General features: G+C 37.8%; 1 protein-coding gene across 2 annotated transcripts in view; it reads right to left on the bottom strand.

Annotated features, from left to right (window-relative positions):
• TET2 (tet methylcytosine dioxygenase 2) overlaps positions 1-19031 on the bottom strand; it is a 126304-nt gene that overhangs the window by 33934 nt on the left and 73339 nt on the right. Inside the window, exons 3-6 of one of the 2 annotated variants that reach the window (XM_045820029.1) lie at positions 15075-18535; positions 13358-13448; positions 11931-12024; positions 11124-11332 (exon numbers count right to left, since the gene is read on the bottom strand). In XM_045820029.1, the coding sequence (XP_045675985.1) occupies positions 11124-11332; positions 11931-12024; positions 13358-13448; positions 15075-18489 (3809 nt within the window). In that variant the 5' untranslated portion in view covers positions 18490-18535. Of the gene's footprint in view, positions 1-11123; positions 11333-11930; positions 12025-13357; positions 13449-15074; positions 18536-19031 lie in introns of those variants that run through there. The other variant, XM_045820031.1, reaches the window with a different exon arrangement.

Here is a 19031-nt window from a genome sequence, read left to right as displayed (position 1 = left end):
AAAAGACTGTCACTTTACTATTACTGCTAGTAAGACCTAGTCTATACAATTGTTAATGCTTCTCAATGCCCCTACCTGATCTCAGCCCACTTTGCAATTTTCTGAACTATACTACTGTGGGGGATGTCTCTATTTTTGAACTCACTACTCCTATATATTAATCTTTAGTCCAACCCGACCTTAGAAGCTGACCTCCCACAGCTTCACAGCTTTCTAGATCCAACTAACAATCCTCTCGGCCCTAATAAGAGTCTTACCTTCTTTCCATCCTTTCTAAAACGTGGATAGTGGGGTGGAGGATCACGGTTAACACTATAAGGAGCCAAAGGATAACACATCTCTTCTCTACTGGCTGCTAAGTAAATATCATAGTATACTGTCTTGCTGTTTTAAACCATTTTGCCTTACTCCTCCAACTGATCCCAAAAAAAGAGTAGGGGGAAGCTGTGAACACCAGGATACACGAAGGAGATTGCACTGCTGAAACACACAAATATTCTACCAAAGAAGTTCACACCATAAGTACAGGGAATCAGAACAGTACAAATTAACAATCAAGAAGAAAAAAGAAGAAACCCATGAACAATGAGAAAACAAAGAAACAACCCCCAATTGAAGGGAAACGAGGAAGCCTCAGGAAAAATGCTAAATGAAATAGAGGCAACTCAACTATCAGATAGTGAGTTCAAAACAATGATTACCAGGAAGTTCAATGAACTCACAATGAGCTTTCAGAAATTAGAGGGAAACTACATCAATCTCACTGCAAACTATATAAACATGAAAAAGGAAATAGAAACTCTCAATAAAGGTCAAGAGGAAATGAAGAATACAATTTCTGAACTGAAGAACACAGTGGAAGGAATGAAAAGCAGAATTGATGAAGCAGAAGATCAGATTAGTGAGCTGGAGGACAAAGTAGAAAACAGCATCCAGAAAGAGCAAGAAAAGGAAAAGAGGCTCAGAAAGAATGAAGAGGGATTAAGAGAAATGCAAGACAATATGAAACGTAATAACATCCATATAATAGGGATACCAGAAGGAGAAGAAGAAGAGCAAGGGATCGAAAACCTAGTTGAACAAGTAATGAAGGAGAACTTCCCTAATTTGATGAGAGAAAAAAGTCACACAAATCCAGGAAACACAGAGAGTCCCAATCAAGAGGAACCCAAAGAGACCCACCCCTAGGCACATCATAATTAAAATGACAAAATTTCAAGACAAAGAGAGAATCTTAAAGGCAGCAAGGGAGAAGAAGGAAGTAACATACAAGGGAGCCCTAATAAGGCTGACAGCAGACTTCTCAATGGAAACACTTCAAGCCAGAAGAGAATGGCAAGAAATACTCCAGGTAATGAGAACTAGAGGTCTGCAACCAAGGCTACTATATCCAGCAAGGCTCTCAATCAAGATAGAAGGCCAAATAAGAAGCTTCCCAGACAAAAGAAGTCTAAAAGAATACACCTCGATCAAACCAGCCCTGCAAGAGATTCTAAAAGGACTGATTTAAGGAGGAGGAGAGAAGAAAGAGAGAGAGAGAGAGAGAGAGAGAGGAACACACGTACATAAAAGACAATGAATAAGTACCTATCAATAATAACCTTAAACGTAAACGGATTAAATGCTCCAATCAAAAGACATAGAATAGCTGATTGGATAAGAAAAAATGACCCACATATCTGCTGTCTACAAGAGACCCACCTCAGGATAAAAAGACCTACACAGGCTGAAAGTGAAGGGCTGGAAACAAATCTTCCAAGCAAATGGACAGGAAAAAAAAGCCGGGGTAGCAATACTCATACCAGACAAAATAGACTTCCAAAGAAGGTCCATAAAGAGAGATCCAGAAGGTCACTTCATAATTCTCAAGGGAAGAATCCATCAAGAAGACATAAATATTGTAAATATATATGCACCTAATATTGGAGCACCGAAATACATAAAGAAAATCTTAGAGGACTTCAAGAAAGATATGGACAGCAACACAATTATAGTGGGAGATTTTAACACCCCACTATCAAAAATGGACAGATCTTCTAAACAAAATATCAACAAAGATATTGTGGCATTGAACAATACCCTTGATGAAATGGACTTTACTGATATATACAGGACCCTCCATCCAAAAGAAGCTAAATTTAAATATACATTTTTTTCAAATGTACACGGAACATTCTCAAAGACAGACCACATGATAGGACACAAAGCAAGCCTCAAGAATTTCAAGAAAATTGAAATCATACCAAGCATTTTCTCAGACCACAAGGGACTGAAGCTAGAAACCAACCCCAAGGAAAAAAAACCAAAAACACTCAAAATCATGGCGATTAAATAGCATGCTATTAAACAATGAATGGGTCAAGAATGATATTAGGGAAGAAATCAAAAGGTTTCTGGAAACGAAAACGAACTCACAACAACCCAAAACTTATGGGACACAGCCAAGGCAGTCCTGAGAGGGAAGTTCATAGTGATACAGGCCCACCTAAAAAGGTTAGAAACATTCCAAACAAACAACCTAACCCTACGTCTACAAGAACTCGAGGAACAACAACAAAGGCAGCCCAGAGCAAGCAGAAGGAAGGAAATAACCAAGATCAGAGCAGAATTAAATGACATAGAGACTAAAAGCACAATTCTAAGGATCAGTGAATCCAAGAGCTGCTTCTTTGAAAAGATAAACAAAATTGACAAGCCTTTAAGCAGACTCATCAAGAAAAAAAGAGAGAAGACCCAAATAAACACAATCAGAAATGAAAGAGGAGAGATTACAACAGATACCACAGAAATACAAAGGATTGTAAGAAATTACTACAAAGAGCTGTATGCCAAGAAATTTGAAAACCTAGGTGAAATGGACAACTTTCTAGAAAAAATATAATCTTCCAAAACTCAATGAAAAAGAAGCAGAAAGTCTGAACAGAGCAATAACAACAAAAGAAATTGAAGCAGTAATCAAAAAACTCCCAACACACAAAAGCCCGGGACCTGATGGTTTCACAGGAGAATTCTACAAAGCATTTAAGGAAGAGCTAACCCCCATCCTTCACAGACTATTCCAAAAAATCCAAAAAGATGGGAGTCTCCCAAACTCTTTTTATGAGGCCAACATCATCCTAATTCCAAAACCAAATAAAGACACAACAAAGAAAGAAAACTTCAGGCCAATATCACTGATGAACATTGACGCTAAAATCCTCAACAAAATACTGGCAAACCGCATCCAACAATACATTAAAAAGATCATACACCATGACCAAGTGGGATTCATTCCAGGGATGCAAGGATGGTTCAATATTCGCAAGTCAGTAAATGTAATACATCACATAAACAAAAGCAAAGACAAAAACCACATGATCATATCAATTGATGCAGAAAAAGCATTTGATAAGGTACAGCACCCATTCATGATAAAAACACTCAGCAAAGTGGGAATAGAGGGAGCATTCCTCAACATAATATAGGCCATATATGAGAGACCTTCAGCCAACATAATTCTCAATGGACAAAAATTAAAACCTTTTCCATTAAGATCAGAAACAAGACAAGGCTGTTCACTTTCACCACTTCTATTCAATATAGTACTGGAAGTTTTAGCCACAGCAATCAGACAAGAAAAAGAAATAAAAGGCATTCAGATCGGAAAGGAGGAAACAAAACTGTCACTGTTTGCAGATGACATGATAGTATACATAGAAAATCCTATAGACTCTACCAAAAAACTGCTTGACCTAATAAATGAATTTGGCAAAACAGCGGGATACAAAGTCAATATCCAGAAATCAAAGGCATTTCTATACACCAACAATGAAACAGCAGAAGCAGAGATCAAGGAAAAAATCCCATTTGAAATAGCAAAAAGAAAAATAAAATACCTAGGAATAAACCTAACCAAAGAAGTAAAAGACCTGTATTCAGAAAACTACACAACACTGAAGAAAGAAATCAAGGAAGACACAAACAAATGGAAACATATACCATGTTCATGGATTGGAAGAATTAATATCTTCAAAATGTCCATACTACCCAAAGCAATTTACACATTCAATGCAATTCCTATTAAAGTACCAATGGCATACTTCACAGACATAGAACAAACACTCCAAAAATTTATATGGAATTATAAACGAACCCTGAATAGCTGCTGCAATTTTGAGAAAGAAGAGTAAAGTAGGAGGGATCACAATACCCGACACTAAACTATACTACAAGGCTACTGTAATCAAAACAGCCTGGTACTGGCATAAAAACAGGCACATAGACCAATGGAACAGAACAGAGAGCCCAGAAATAAGCCCAAGTCTCTATGGTCAATTAATATTTGACAAAGGAGGCAGCAACCTAAAATGGAATAAAAATAGCCTCTTCAACAAATGGTGTTGGGAGAACTGGACAGCCACGTGCAAAAAAAATGAAACTTGAGCACCAACTTACACCACATACAAAAAATAAATTCAAGGTGGATAAAAGACTTAAATATAAAATGTGACACCATTAAAGTCCTAGAGGAGAACATAGGTAGGAAAATCTCAGATATTTCACGAAGAAACTTTTTTACTGACGTGTCCCCTAGAGCAAGGGACATAAAGGAAAGAATAAACAAATGGGACCTCATCAAAATTAAAAGCTTCTGCACAGCTAAAGAAAACAGTACCAAAATTAAAAGAGAACCAACTGTATGGGAAAACATATTTGCCAATGATACCTCAGACAAGGGTTTAATCTCCAAAATATATAGAGAACTTACACGACTGCACTCTAAGAAGACAAGGAATCCAATTAAAAAAGTGGGCAAAGGATTTGAACAGACACTTCTCCAAGGAGGACATACAGAAAATCCAAAGACACATGAAACGATGTTCAATATCGCTAGCTATCAGAGAGATGCAAATTAAAACCACAATGAGATACCACTTCACACTAGACAGAATGGCCATCATAAACAAAGCAACAAACAACAAGTGTTGGAGAGGTTGTGGAGAAAAGGGGACCCTAGTGCACTGCTGGTGGGACTGCAGACTGGTACAACCACTATGGAAAGCAGTATGGAACTTCCTCAGAAAACTAAAAATGGATCTGCCTTTTGACCCTGCAGTTCCACTGCTGGGACTCTATCCTAAGAATACTAAAACACCAATTCAAAAGAACCTATGCATCCCAATGTTCATAGCAGCACAATTTACAATAGCTAGATGCTGGAAGCAACTAAGATGCCCATCAGTAAATGAATGGATCCAAAAACTATGGTACATTTACACCATGGAATTCTATGCAGCAGAAAGAAAGAAGGAGCTCCTACCCTTTGCAACAGCATGGATGGAGCTGGAAAACATTATGCTAAGCGAAACAAGCCAGGCAGTGAAAGACAAATACCATATGATCTCACCTTTAACAGGAACCTAAATAACAAAACAAAGAAACAAGCCAAATATAACCAAAGACACTGAAATAGAGGACAGGCTGATGGTGACCGGAGGGGAGAGAAGAGGGAATTTAAGGGGTCAGTGGGAAGGGTTCACAGGAACAAACTTAAAGGGCACATGGTCATAGACTAAGGGGAGGGTGGTAATGGGAGGGAAGTGGGGAGGGTGGGAGGGGGGACTGGATTGGGAGTAAAAAGGAGAAAACTGTATTTGAACAATGATTAAAATAAAATAAAAAAAAAGGAGAAAACTTTGCCCTTGCAACAATATGGATGGGCATGGAGGACATTATGCTAAGTGAAATAAGCCAGTCAGAGAAAGACAAATACCATATTATTTCACTCATATCTGGAATCTAATGAACAAACTAAACTAACAAGCAAAATAGAGACAGACTCACAGATAGCAGATGGGGGGTTTGGAGGGTGGAGGGACTGAGCAAAAGGAAAAAGGACTCATGGACATGGACAACAGTATGGTGATTGCTGGGATGAGGGGTGTATCAGGGGTTGAGTGGTAATGGGAAAAAACAATAAAATATAGATTAAATTTTAAAAAGCACAATCCAATTATATGTTGCCTATAAAAGACATGCTTTTAGTTTTCAGCAAATAGGCTGAAAATAGAACGATGGAAGAGGATAGTATGCAAATAGTGATCAAAAGCTAAATGAAATGGCTGCACTAACATCAAAATAAAATTTAAGACAATATTTTTGTCTTACTAAGTAATAAGTATGACAAAGAAGTACATTCTATAATAATAATAATAAAGGGGACAATTCATTAAGTAGATGTAAAATATATATAAACCTAAGAAGAGAGCACCAAAATATATGAAGTAAAAAATAAAAGAATTAAAGGATAAAATAGATAATTTAATACTACACTTTTAATCATGGATAGAACAACTACACAGAAAATCAAGGAGAAAATAAAGAGAAGAAAAAACATTATAAATCAACTAAAGGCAGCAGACATCTACTTTAGAGAGCATGGCAACAAACAGAATACTCCTTATTCTCAAGTGCTCATGAAGCATTGTCCAGAATAGATTATGTCAGATTATAAGACAAGTCTAATTAATTTAATATAATCAATATAATACAAAGTATAATCTCTTATCAATGGAATGAAATTATGAATGAATAAGAAGCAGAGTTGGGTAATTAATAAATATGTAGAAATAAAACAATATGGTCCTAAATAATCAGTGAGTCGAAGATAAAATAATAAGGTAAATTAGAAAATACTTTGTAAAAAAAATGAAAATATAAAGTCAGTATACTGAAACTTTATGTGATGCAGCTAAAGCAGGCTTAGAGAGAAGTTTATAGTTTAAAATGCCTATGGTAAAAAATGAAAAATTTCTCAAATCTATAAACTAATCTTCTACCTTGAAAAACTAGACACAGAAGAGCAAACTAAATCCAAAGCAAGAAGAATGAAGAAAATACTAAAAATTTGAGTAGAAATGAACAAAATAGAGAATAAGCTACAGGGAAAATCAAAGAAATCACAAGTTGTTTGAAAAAAAACAACAAAATTGACAAAACTAGCTAGAATGACCAATAAACAAGAGAGGAGACCAAATAATTAAAACAACAGTGAGAAAGGACATTGTTACTAATCTTATTAAAAACATTATAAGTGAATACTATACCAATAATATACCAACAAATTAGATAACCTACATGAAATGGACAAATTTCTACAAAGTTGTAAAGTACTGAAAGCGACTCAAGATGAAATAGGTAAACTGAATAGACTTAGAACAAATGAAAAATTGAATTAGTAATCAAATGGTTAAAGAAATAGCCTCAGTCCTTTACAAATTCTTCCAAAAAATAAAAGAGGGAACAATTCTCAATGCACTCTATGGAGCCAGCATTCTGGCAATACCAACATTAAAAGCTATCACAAGAATATATGGACCAGTATCCCTTATCAAGAAAGAGATAAAAATCCTCAATAAAATACTAGCAAACAGAACCCAGCAACATATAAAACATTATACATTATTCATTATCCCATAAATGCAATGTTTCTCCACTGCACAAAAATCAATACAATGTACCACTTTAACAAAATAAAGAGTAAGAACAACATGATTATCTTATCAGATACAGAAAAAACACTTGAGAAAGTCTAACACCCATTAATGATAAAAATATTCAACAAACTAGGAACAAAAAGATACTTCTTCCACCTGATAAAGAGCATCTACTAAAACAAAAAGGGAGTAATGAGATAGCTGGATAGCCAATGCAAAAGAATGAATTTGGACTCTTACATAATAAAATAAAATTAACTCAACAGTGACCAAAGACTTACATATAAGAACGAAAACTAAAATACTTGGAAGAAAACACTGATGTAAATCTTTAAGACCTTGGGCTAGGCAATAGTTTCTCAGATGTGCACTAAAAGTACAAAAAATTAATTCAAAAATAGATGAATTTGATGTAATTAACATTAAAAGTCTTTGTGCTTCAAGGAAACAACCTACAGAATAAGAGAAAATGTCTGTAAACCATATATCTGATAAAGTTCCAAAATTATAACTCCTACAATTCAGAAAATAATTTAAAAATGAGCAAAGATTTAAGTAGGCATTTCTCAAAAAAAAAAAAAAAAGATTCCACAATGGCTAAAAGCACATGAAATAATGCCTGACATTATTAGTCATGAGGAAACATACATCCAATCCTTGAGATACAGTCCATACTCACTGGGAGGGCTGTAATAAAAAAAGGCAGACAATAACGGGTTTGGTGAGGGTGTGGAGACATTGGAACTTCCATATGTTGCTAGTTGGAATACAAAATGGTGCAGCTGCTTTAGAGAACAGTTTTTCCCCCCTCAAAAAGTTAAACATTATAACTACCATATGACCAACAATGTCACTTTTAAGTCTATACTCATGAGGACTGAAAATATGTGTCTATAAAAAAACTTATACACAGCCCTGGCTGGTGTGGCTCAGTGGATTGAGTGCTGGCCTGTGAACCAAAGGGTCACCAGTTCTATTCCCAGTCAGGACACATGCCTGGGTTGCAGGCCACGTGCGCAGTAGGGGGCACACCAGAGGCAACCACACATTGATGTTTCTCTCCCTCTCTTTCTCCCTCCCTTCCCCTCTCTAAAAATAAATAAATACAGCCTTTAAAAAATTCTAATAGCCTTTAAAAAAAGTGCTGGTGGGAGAAATATATGAAACAGTATTGATAAAATGTTGATAAATATGAAGCTAAGTAATAGGCCCACAGAGATTATACTACATACCTCCATTTAATGAACATTTGAACACTTGTATAAAATACAGCGTCTTTAAAAGTTTAACATCACCCAGAGTGGCAGAAGGCATTTCTGGCTTTGCCTTTCTTATAATGAAAGATACACTCCCACAACGCTTAACTTGCCAAAAAATTATTGGTTAGGCTTAGTCATAAAATGGAACTATCAAAGGGAAATCTTTAAAGGAGAAACAGCTGGTTTGGCTCAAAGGAAATGTGAAAATCCGTTTTTGACCATCCCCCTGAAAGCTGCTCTCAGAGTTCTTTCCTGGACTTACAGTGGGTGGTTCTGGTGCATGTGGGCACTGGGACTTTAAGAACTCAGTGATGAGTCTCACACAGCCTTGTACATTAAACTGAGTCAGCAGCTCCAGTTTGATATTGTCTTATATTCTTGGTAAAAAGTCATAATTGTAACTTCTGTCAGACATAAAATGTATTTTATGGGGTAGAAGGAACTTCAAACTTATATCAAGTAAAGACTGTTGCCACTGGTGAAGTGTCTCTTTTAACCATGTTTCTCAGGTACATTTTTTGAAGAATTGCTGTTTGGAGAATAGCCCAGAATTAAAGTTTCATCTAAGTAATTACACATCTTCACCTTGAAATTCTAGACAGAGATAAGCAAAAGTTACAGACTGGCCTTTTAAAAGTCTTAATATTTGAAGTACGTCTTTTCATTATAATTTTTTAGACCCTGGCTCAATTATCGTTCTGGTTTCCATATGCAAAATAGCACACTTTAGGAGAGTTCTTACATAGAATTTCCTTCTATGTGTCAGATTCCATTCCAGGCAATGACGTTTATAGGAATTAAAGAAAAGCCTTAAGAGGAAAAATACCAGAGATAAAATAATAATGAAAATTAAATCAATTATGAAGAATATGAAATGTAGTTTGCATAAAACTTTAAGAAATTTAGATACAACAACTGTCATTTTTCACAAGTTCTTCAGTGCTGTAGAAGTTTAAGCCCTCATGTCTAAGAGGAAAAGTCTGCTTTAAAAATGTAAGGCAGTGTTATTGAATTCCTGAGGAAAATGCTATCACCAATAATTAACTCAAGATGTCTCAGCTTTCATTTTCTTTTTGATTCAAAGCACCTAACTACATTTTCAAATAAGAAATAAGGACAGTTTCCCCTGAAGAGTATTTTGCACCTAAAGCAGTTCATCACAAGCCTGAGTTGTATTATGAATCAGCAACTTCTGCTTCCCTTCTTATCATTCCTAAAATGAAAGCATGGCAGTGAGGGACCCACCATGACGCTTTTGGATTATAACTTCTATAGAAAGCCACATAACAATTTCTTGTAGAAAAAGTAACTTTATGAAACAGATTATTTATAGTTGATTTGCAGTCCTTCATGTCCCAGAGAGAGGACCTATTTTATGATAAAGTTAGTAACAGGCCACCCGTTAGAGCAACAGCAAAAGAACCAATCTGGTTAGCAACAGGGTTGCTGTAGTGAGCAGCATTGCATTTCCATGGGCTCGGAAAACTATTGTGCAACTTGGTGTATACAGAGCAAAGGAGACTAAAGAAAGAAGTACAAAATTAAAACTATTTTAGAACCAATTGTGAGTAAAAATGAGTACTGTTAGATTTCAGTGAATTATCCTATAATCTTTGAATGTTAATACAGGAATAGCATAGTAGAGGAATAATACAAAACGGAGCTTTCTTCAAGTGATGATTTAAACTTCCTCCAAGTGGAGAGGTTAAAAACAAACAACAAACAGAAACATACTAATACTTGGATGCACAAATATATTTAACTACAAAACCCTGCTCTTCTATTCCAAATATTTACATTCCTGAAAAATGCATATCCATAGCCACTAAATTCTCGATTATTTAGTTACAGTAAAAATGGAAGCAATTTTGGTTATTCTGTGGAAATAATGAACTAAACTAAATGGAAGTCAAAATTTGTTTCTCTACAACTTCTAGAGACCTCATATTTTGTTTGCTACATATACAGTTACGGTTCTTGACCTGGGTGTCCTACAATTTCTTACCAAACTTACTTTCTGTTTCAAATTCTGCCACTTAGTAGGGCTGTCAATACTTAACTAATGTGATGGCCAGGCACACAAAACAGTTGTAACTTGTAGAAAGTGGACACACAAGTATTTTCCAGTTTATGGTCTGATTGAGTTCAGGTAGGTAACAGACACTCAGGCCAGTCCGTCCTAACTAATGGCTGTTGTCTGAAGGTACGAAACGTGAATGAAATCATCTCGAGCTGTCCATGTGAGCGAGCACAACCTCCCACTGCATGACTGTGAAGCAGCATCACGATCCCCATTTTATCAATGTAAAAATGTAGGTTCTCTTCCCTCCAACCAACCATCAGGCTTTCCTACCAGTGGAAGGAGAGGAGAGGCCCTGGCTTCACTTACTCTTCATTCAGGGCACACCGACGGTTGGTGAGCGCGCCGTATTTCCTCAGCGTCTCGGTGAGTTCCGAGTAGAGTTTGTCAGCCAGAGACAGGGGTATTCCTTCCCACACCAGGATGAGAATCACAATCACTGCAGCCTCACAGGTGTGTCCGGCTCGCTCCCGCACCAAGCACAGTAGCTTCTCCTCACTGCAGCTTCTGCGCACCACCTGTGCGGGTCACCATTCCACCCCAACACCCCACCCCAACCAAAACAAAACAAGGGTCACTTGCAGCAGATGTCAGCACTGACTTACGTATGCATATTTTCTCACGTCTGGGACACAGGGCAACATTTCCCCTGCCTGCAACTTGTTTTTGCTGCCCATATACAAAGTGAGGGTTTCCCCTGGGGTCAGAACTGCTCAATGGTTAGTGTACTAACTAAACATTGGTGAATAGCACAGCATGTTGTGTTGGCAACCCTAGAATAGCTAAGCCAGAGCTAGTCGGAAGACATGCAGATCTTTTTCATGAAGTTCAAAGTTTTCATAAATGCAATATAAAGATTAACTGAAGATATGTACTTAAAGGAACAATTATACTTGTAGCAGGTACTTGAATGGACCTCCTCCTCACCATTCAATTCTTTCAATTAAATATGGCTAATACATAATTATAGAGATAACACATGATAAAATAAATATAAGCAATATTCTCTTTAACTGTCTTAGATGACTCTAACCTGGGTAACTCAATTCTTAGGATTAGATAAATGAATCAAAATGCTAAGATTGAAGACCAAAAGCCTCGCCAAGTCACACTTACCCATTTGGCAATAGGACATCCCTGAGAACTTTTGCCTTCTTTACCAGTATAGATGACTCTTTCAATCCTAATAGCTTTACCCTTCTGTCCAAACCTTAAAGAAATCCACAGAAACACACACACATAAAATTAGCAAATGAATCTAAGAGGCGTCCAGAATACTGAACATTTGAGCATAATCTTATTCTATTACCACATCCTGAGAAATAAATGGTTTACTTTATTTAAAAAAAGAAACAGGTCTAAGCCAAGCAAACTGGACAACAGACGTTAAGCCTTGTTTTTCTTCAGTATCAAAATACACGGGTAATTGTAATGAACTATTTTGAAATTATATGTTGGGTGAAAATAATGGGAAAGCTTAGTTTTACACATAATTTCACAAAACACAAGACTTTTTTGAAGTTTGCTAAATTCAGTCTTCTAAGATACATCCTATTTGGTTTTTGCTCTTTACTAAATTTAGCTATTTTAAAATTTAGGGAATCATAATAGATTTTAGTTAAAACTTTTTCTCAAAGAATCTCTCACATTTTTAAGAAGGAAGTTGGCAAATATCTAGTATCCAGCAATTCTGGAATAGACTATATTTTCCCTTATGATCAAGGTACTACTTACTACTTGTTAATAAAAAAAGTGCTAAATGATTATTTAGTGAATTTCTACACACAAATTTAGAAATAAATCATCTGGAAATGGGGCAAAAATAATGTGGAATATATCCTTGGTGCCCAGAATGTCTTCTACCCCTTAAAGAAAAGACACCCTAGCATAGTAACAGCTCAAGAGCTGTGGATTCCTATACAAAAGTCTCTCTGCATTGATTATCTTGCTCTTAAGAGTCTTCTACACACAGGAGTAACTGTGTAGATTCAGGTAAATACTTGCATACCTGTGACTGACAGTAAAAAAAGAAAATGCAGCTATAAATAGAATGTCTCTATTTCTACTCAGTCTATCACACATGCCCTTTGCTCACACTAAGGGACAACTTCCTTAGAGATAACTACATCTTTACAGCTCTAGGTGAATTGAACTCAATGGTTCCTATCTTACACCACACCTCCCCCTTGTTTTCTTTGACACTTTATCACCAACAGGAGAGCCAGAGTGGGCTTCCCTCCACAGCCTGTGCCAGCACCCTTGTGCCTGGCAGGCAGGCCGGCTGGGCCTCGCTCATGCCGGGGTTTTCTGGCACCCATGTGAAGTGGGCAGCCTGTGCCAGCTTGCAGGCTATTAGTCCTGTCAAATATTGTGACTCTCTGGTGAATAGCACAGCATGTTGTGTTGGCAACCCTGGAATAGCTAAGGCTACTAATAATCACTCAATTTACAGTTGTTTACTGCTTTTTCTGTGAAAGCTGGAAAAATTCTGACATATACAAAAGGATAAACGTTAATCTGCCCTGTGCCTTTGTGTTAATTACCTTTCTTCCATGATTTCTCTAATAGCTGCCACATTAGGACCTGCTCCTAGATGGGTATAAAAAGGACCTTCATCTTTTTCAATAATTTGCTCTGTTGAGATAATAGAAGATTATTATTTTAGACCTCAATTATACTAAATATAAAGGCTACATCCACAAAACTTATCCCCCAACTGCACATTAAGGGCCTTAAATGTGACTTTACACATTTTTTTCTTTTGGATGAGTAAATTGATGGAATAATCTATTAGAAAATGTGCAAAATAATTAAGTATAGGTACATGTTGGCTGTTGGATAAAAATATATTAAATTACATTTCAGATATGGGATAAGAAATTATTTTATACCAAACATGTGGAACTAAACAAAGAAAACAGTGTGGGAATTATAGTATATTATATGTAATATCAACTACAATTCAATTTTTTAAATTGAAACAGTTTTTTACAGCTAACTAAAATACTGCCTGCTACCTAAATGTTAGATGATTAAAACTGAAATTTCCTGTCTCATCCCGCCCCCAGGAGATTGCTCAGTTTATTGTGAAGACACCTTTTTCTCCTCTTGTCTCCCCACAGCATTACACTGTTCTTTCTGAAAGTAAGAGCACTGAATCCAGACCCATATTTGTATGTACTTTAGAACAATTTACAAAGAGAAAGTATACTGGAGAAAGGGTCAGGTAAAAGGAAGAGGTTCCTGCAAACTACGAAAAGATGAAAGGGGGAGAGGGTCAGAGTGACGGGAGAAGGGAGTGAAGGCGAATATAACTTACCTAATATTATCTATGACGCGCGGCACTCTAGCCCCGTGAGCCAACAACCTAATACCACAAACAAAGGGCCAGTAGGCATCCTCCCTGCATTCATCTATAAAATGAGGGGTGTCCCATTGTAAGAGGAATAACATGGGGTGTGTGGGCCATTAGCCACATTAGTTTAACATTTGTTTTTTCAAATGTCTTCTAGTGCATCTAAGCTGAGTAGCTATAATTAAGATTTCCACGTATATATGTATAAAATCTCCATTCATCTGCAAACTTTCCCTACACTAACAGACTTGTCACATATCTTGAATTTTAACAAAAATGTGTTTGTTTCAAAAAATTACATATTTTCTATCAAAAGATAAAACTTTAAAGAGAAAACAGAATCAAAATGAATATAAATCACACAATATTTCAAGTGTATAAATGGAGAAAGGGCAACTTCATGAATATTCAGAATTTCAGCACTACAATTTCTCCCAAATCACAAAGACTGGAGATAATTTCTCCCTTATGTAGAAATTAACCTTGTAAAACTATTAATACATTCAACCTTGAATTAAAAACTATGAAAAGCTTCTACATTAGTTTACATATGGCAGTTACTTCTCTCATTTTAATAGATGTTTCTACTGCCTGGCTGTCTCTCCAGAAGGTGATATATAGAGTTAAAAGTTGATTAATATAAAACAAATACCTTTGTATTTTAAAGGGTTTGAATACAAGGAAAAATGAGCATGCACAATTGTTTTAAAATTTTAGAAAAACTGAATGTAAGTGAAGTTCTTTCTTGCACAGCACAGGCATTTGTAATTTCAAGAAATGTAAGCTTCAGATTTTTATGAGCCTTTACAAATTGCTGCCAGACTAAAAAAAAAGACCCATCTCTAAAGATAAATTTGCTAATTCTGGATAAACACCAGGTGTCTCAGGACATTTTTGGCACTTACCTACACATCTGCATGATGGGAAATCATATTGAGTCTTGACAGGTGTATCCAATAAATTTTTTATAGGAGTATCTAGTAATTTGGAAGGTGACTCTAAAAAATTATTGAGAACAGAACCAGCTGTTCTTTTGGTTGGTGTCTTTTCTGAAGAAGGAGTTGCCCGCTGCTCTGCAGCTGGGGTGTGGCTATCGAGGTCTGCAGCAGTGGTCTGTCTAGTTAAAACCGTGACTGGCCCTGACATTTCAACTTTTATTTGCTTCTGTGATTTGAGAGTAAGAGCCTTATGGTCAAATAATGATTTGACCTGAAACTGCTTCAGATGTTGCTCCATGGTCTCAAGAATGCTCCTTTGCTGCACATTATCGCAGCTCGGAGGTAGAATCTCTGGCTTACTTATCTTTTTCCATGTTTTGTTTTCTGGCGGTGCTGACTTGGGGTGCATACAGGCATGGGGCCTGGATCCCGGTTCAACTTTAATTGGCCTGTGTGCCTGATTATGACAAGACTCAGTTTGGGATTGCTGGGCTTGCTGCTGTTCTTGCCTCTGTAAGAGGTGCCACCTTAGAGCAGCGTGCTTTTGAATGTCCTTTTGGGGAGGGGTCTGAATGTGACTTCCTCTTTGGTCAGGCACCGGGAAAACATTCGGTTGGTTGTGCATCAGGTACCTTTGCTGAGCAATCTGTGCAGCTTGTTGACCAGACATGTCTTGGTTTTTATTTCTGTATCCCTGTAGAACTGAAGCTTGTTGAGGCTTCTGTTCCTGTTCTTGAAAGCACCTGTGAAGAGCATCTTGCTTCAGGGTCACATTATTTGGAAAAAATTGCATATGATGCAAGTTTGGGGTCTTGTTTCCTGCAAAAAGTTCAGAATTTCTAGTCTGTTCTGTATTCTGTGAACCTAAGTGAGTACTGTTTGAACAAGAAATCTGTACTTTGCTTGCATTTGATTTCAAGATCTGACCATAGGGGGAGTTTCTACCATTCATGTTCTGTATGTGCTCCAACCCCATTTGAATATCATGAGTCTGAAACTCACTTGATTCTGGATACTGATTTTCACCATGAAAGCGTTCTTCCACTTTAATCTGGCTAAAGATTGATCCTTCTCTTTGCCGATCACTGTTGCCTTGGGGATGGGAAAAAGTATGGGGCATTTGTTCTTTATTCTTCATGTGTAATTTTTGCTGCTGCTGCTGCTGCTGGATTTGAGGGAGACGTGAATTTTGGGATGCTTGTGTTTGTGCTGCCTGCTTATGAGGTTTATGTTGCAAAAGGTGTGGATTTGAGAATGGCTCAGTCTCTGAAGCCTGTTGATTCAAGTGCTGCTTTAATGACGAGGGCAGGAGTTTCTCAGTTTGGGAATCTGGTCTTTGTTGAAAATGAAATCTAGGGGTGCACAGTGACTGCATGTGAGTTTCAGGTGAAGGGTTTGTCTTGGAGAAGTGCACCTGGAGTGAGGGTTTTTGGAATTGGAGATGCTGGTCCACCATACCTTGAGACTGCCCTTGATTCATCTCAACGTGGTACCTTTGTGGCCTCTGCTCTGGCTGCATCATTTTCTGGATGTAAGCTTGCCCTGGGAGCCCCCCAGGCACGTTGGAACTTCCAGTGTATTGTTTGGAGGTCATTTGATTGGAGGAGTTGGACTGATACTGAAGAATTGACCGCAGTGATGCTTTATTATATTTTAGATGGGATTCTGCTTGATGGAAGTGAGGGGCCTTCAATTCAATCCATCCTGGTTTCAGGTAGGGCTGTGTTGGGAGCACAAGGTCTTGTGTTTGTTCCTTGTCTTGGCCCTTTAGACTCTCTTGCTCTTTGTGTCCCATCAACTGCTGGCAGTGGTCCTGTAGAACTCCACTGTGACCAAGAAACAGTGGGTTAGGCTTGAGATGTTCTGATATATGCCTTGTTTTCTCAGAACACAGTGGAACAGTTGTTGTCCCTGGAGTCCGTATGTCATCCTTGTTAACACAACTATTCTGAACCCTTTCTGGAAGTGTCAGAGAGGGGTTGGACACATGTGTAGATGGATTAGGACTCTGTGGTGGTGGTGCCTTGGGTTGACCCTCTATTTTCACTTCCCTTAAAAGAGCTGTACTACTTTGGTTGGGGTAGTGATGGTGTTCTTCCAAAACACCATCATTCAGAGTGCTTTTTCCTTCTGAAGGAAGCTGAGGAACCTCTGGGAGAGGAGGTGGTGGAGAAAGAAGCAATTGTGATGGTGGTGGTGTTACAGCGGCAGGAAAGGAATCCTTAGTGAACACTGAGGTTTGCTTGTAGTAAGCACCATTCATTTCATTTTGCTTGAAATACCGTTCAGAGCTGCCACCAAGAGCCTGCAAATTGCTGATGGAACCTGAACAGAATTCTTCACCAGATACTAGCTTTGTGGTTCCTTGGATATTACTGTTTTCTGCAGGAGATGGGCTTATCTCAAAAACTGATTTTTGTTGTTCTGGTTTCTGAAAGGAACAGGTACCTAGCATTGCAGCTGGTTTGCTGACATTATCAGTGTCACAGGCCTCAGTCACCACTGCAGCTGGCTCTGGAGGCAGCTCAGAGTTCGAGGTCTGTGGCAAATTGATCTGCCCTGAGGTATGCAATGGGTGAGTGATCTCACAGGACAACTCATTAGTAGCCTGACTGTTAATGGCATGTATGTGAGATGTGGTTTTCTGCACCGCAATGGAAACACAACCTGGATAATATTGAAACAGTGTCTGTTCCAGGAGTTCACCATGTGCGTTTTCCATGGAAGAGGCAGAAACTGTAGCACCATTAGGCATTAGCACTGACTTGTTTTCAAGAAGTAATACAATATTCTTGTCATGGTAGTTAGCATTTTTCCCCTCCTGCTCATTCAGAATCTGATGCTCTGGATTTTCAGACCCACTAGAGTTATGTGTTGAAAAACTTGTGAAATCTTTAACTGCATTTTCTGGGGCCACAGAGCTCACAGATTCTCTCTTATCATTCACATCGGAGACATCTGGTTGACTGCTGCCTTTGTCTTGATTTCTTTCTTGGCTTTCCCCGAAGTTCTTTCGTTCTCCATTGGCCTTTTGGTCTTGTTTCAATTTCTTGTTCTGATGGAGCCCAGAGAGAGAAGGTTCACTAACTGTGCGCTTTATTCCTCCATTTTGCAAACACTTGGAATACCCTCTGCCTTCTTGTATAAAGTCTGGACTCACACGGCTATTCTGGCGTCCCTTCATGTGGGGTATTCCATAGTAACTTTTGAAAGACTGCCACTTGGTGTCTCCATTTACTTCTGGATATGGCCTCTCTGTTAAAGGGCTTCCATTCTGGAGCTTTACAGCCAGAGGTTCTGGCTGGCAAATGGGAGAAGGAGATGGTGTCAGGAATGGACTTAGTCTGTTGCCCTCCACATGGTTGGTTCTATCCTGTTCCATCAGGCTTGCTTCGGGGCCATCCACAAGGCTGCCCTCCAAGTGAATTCTAAAGAGCATGGAAACAAAAGTTAAAGTTCATTAATACACATCTAACACTAATAATGCCTCTTAGACAATAATCATGTCATTAATAATATTGGAATTCCTAGACATAGCAAATTGTGATACTCATCTTCATGTTTCAGAGTGAGAACTGGTAGTGACTCAAGAAATGATTATTCTTGTCTTCTCAGCAAATGTGAAATATTTATGGTCACAGAGAACAAGGATGATCAAAATCACCAGCTAATGTGGGAAGTTCACACTGCATTAGTAAACAACATTCTTCCTTCCCAAATAATTCTTTATGTCAAAAGTACTAAGAATGACATAGAAAGACGACTTCCTTTCTGTCCTCTAGCACCTTACATAGCCAGTCACTTGCTACATGGCCAATTTCATTTCCTATGTATTTTTTGAAGTTTCATCACTGCCACTTGGTAGCCAGATTTACATTATCTTGCATCATTATCAATTGCAGTAGCTTTTTAAAGAGTTTCCCC

The sequence above is a fragment of the Phyllostomus hastatus genome, unplaced genomic scaffold, assembly GCF_019186645.2.
Source record: "Phyllostomus hastatus isolate PE091 unplaced genomic scaffold, TTU_PhHast_1.1 phas_scaffold_39, whole genome shotgun sequence".
NCBI classification, from domain to species: Eukaryota; Metazoa; Chordata; class Mammalia; order Chiroptera; family Phyllostomidae; genus Phyllostomus; species Phyllostomus hastatus.
The sequence above is the reverse complement of the archived record's forward strand: the minus strand, read 5'-3'. Positions and strand labels throughout refer to the sequence as shown.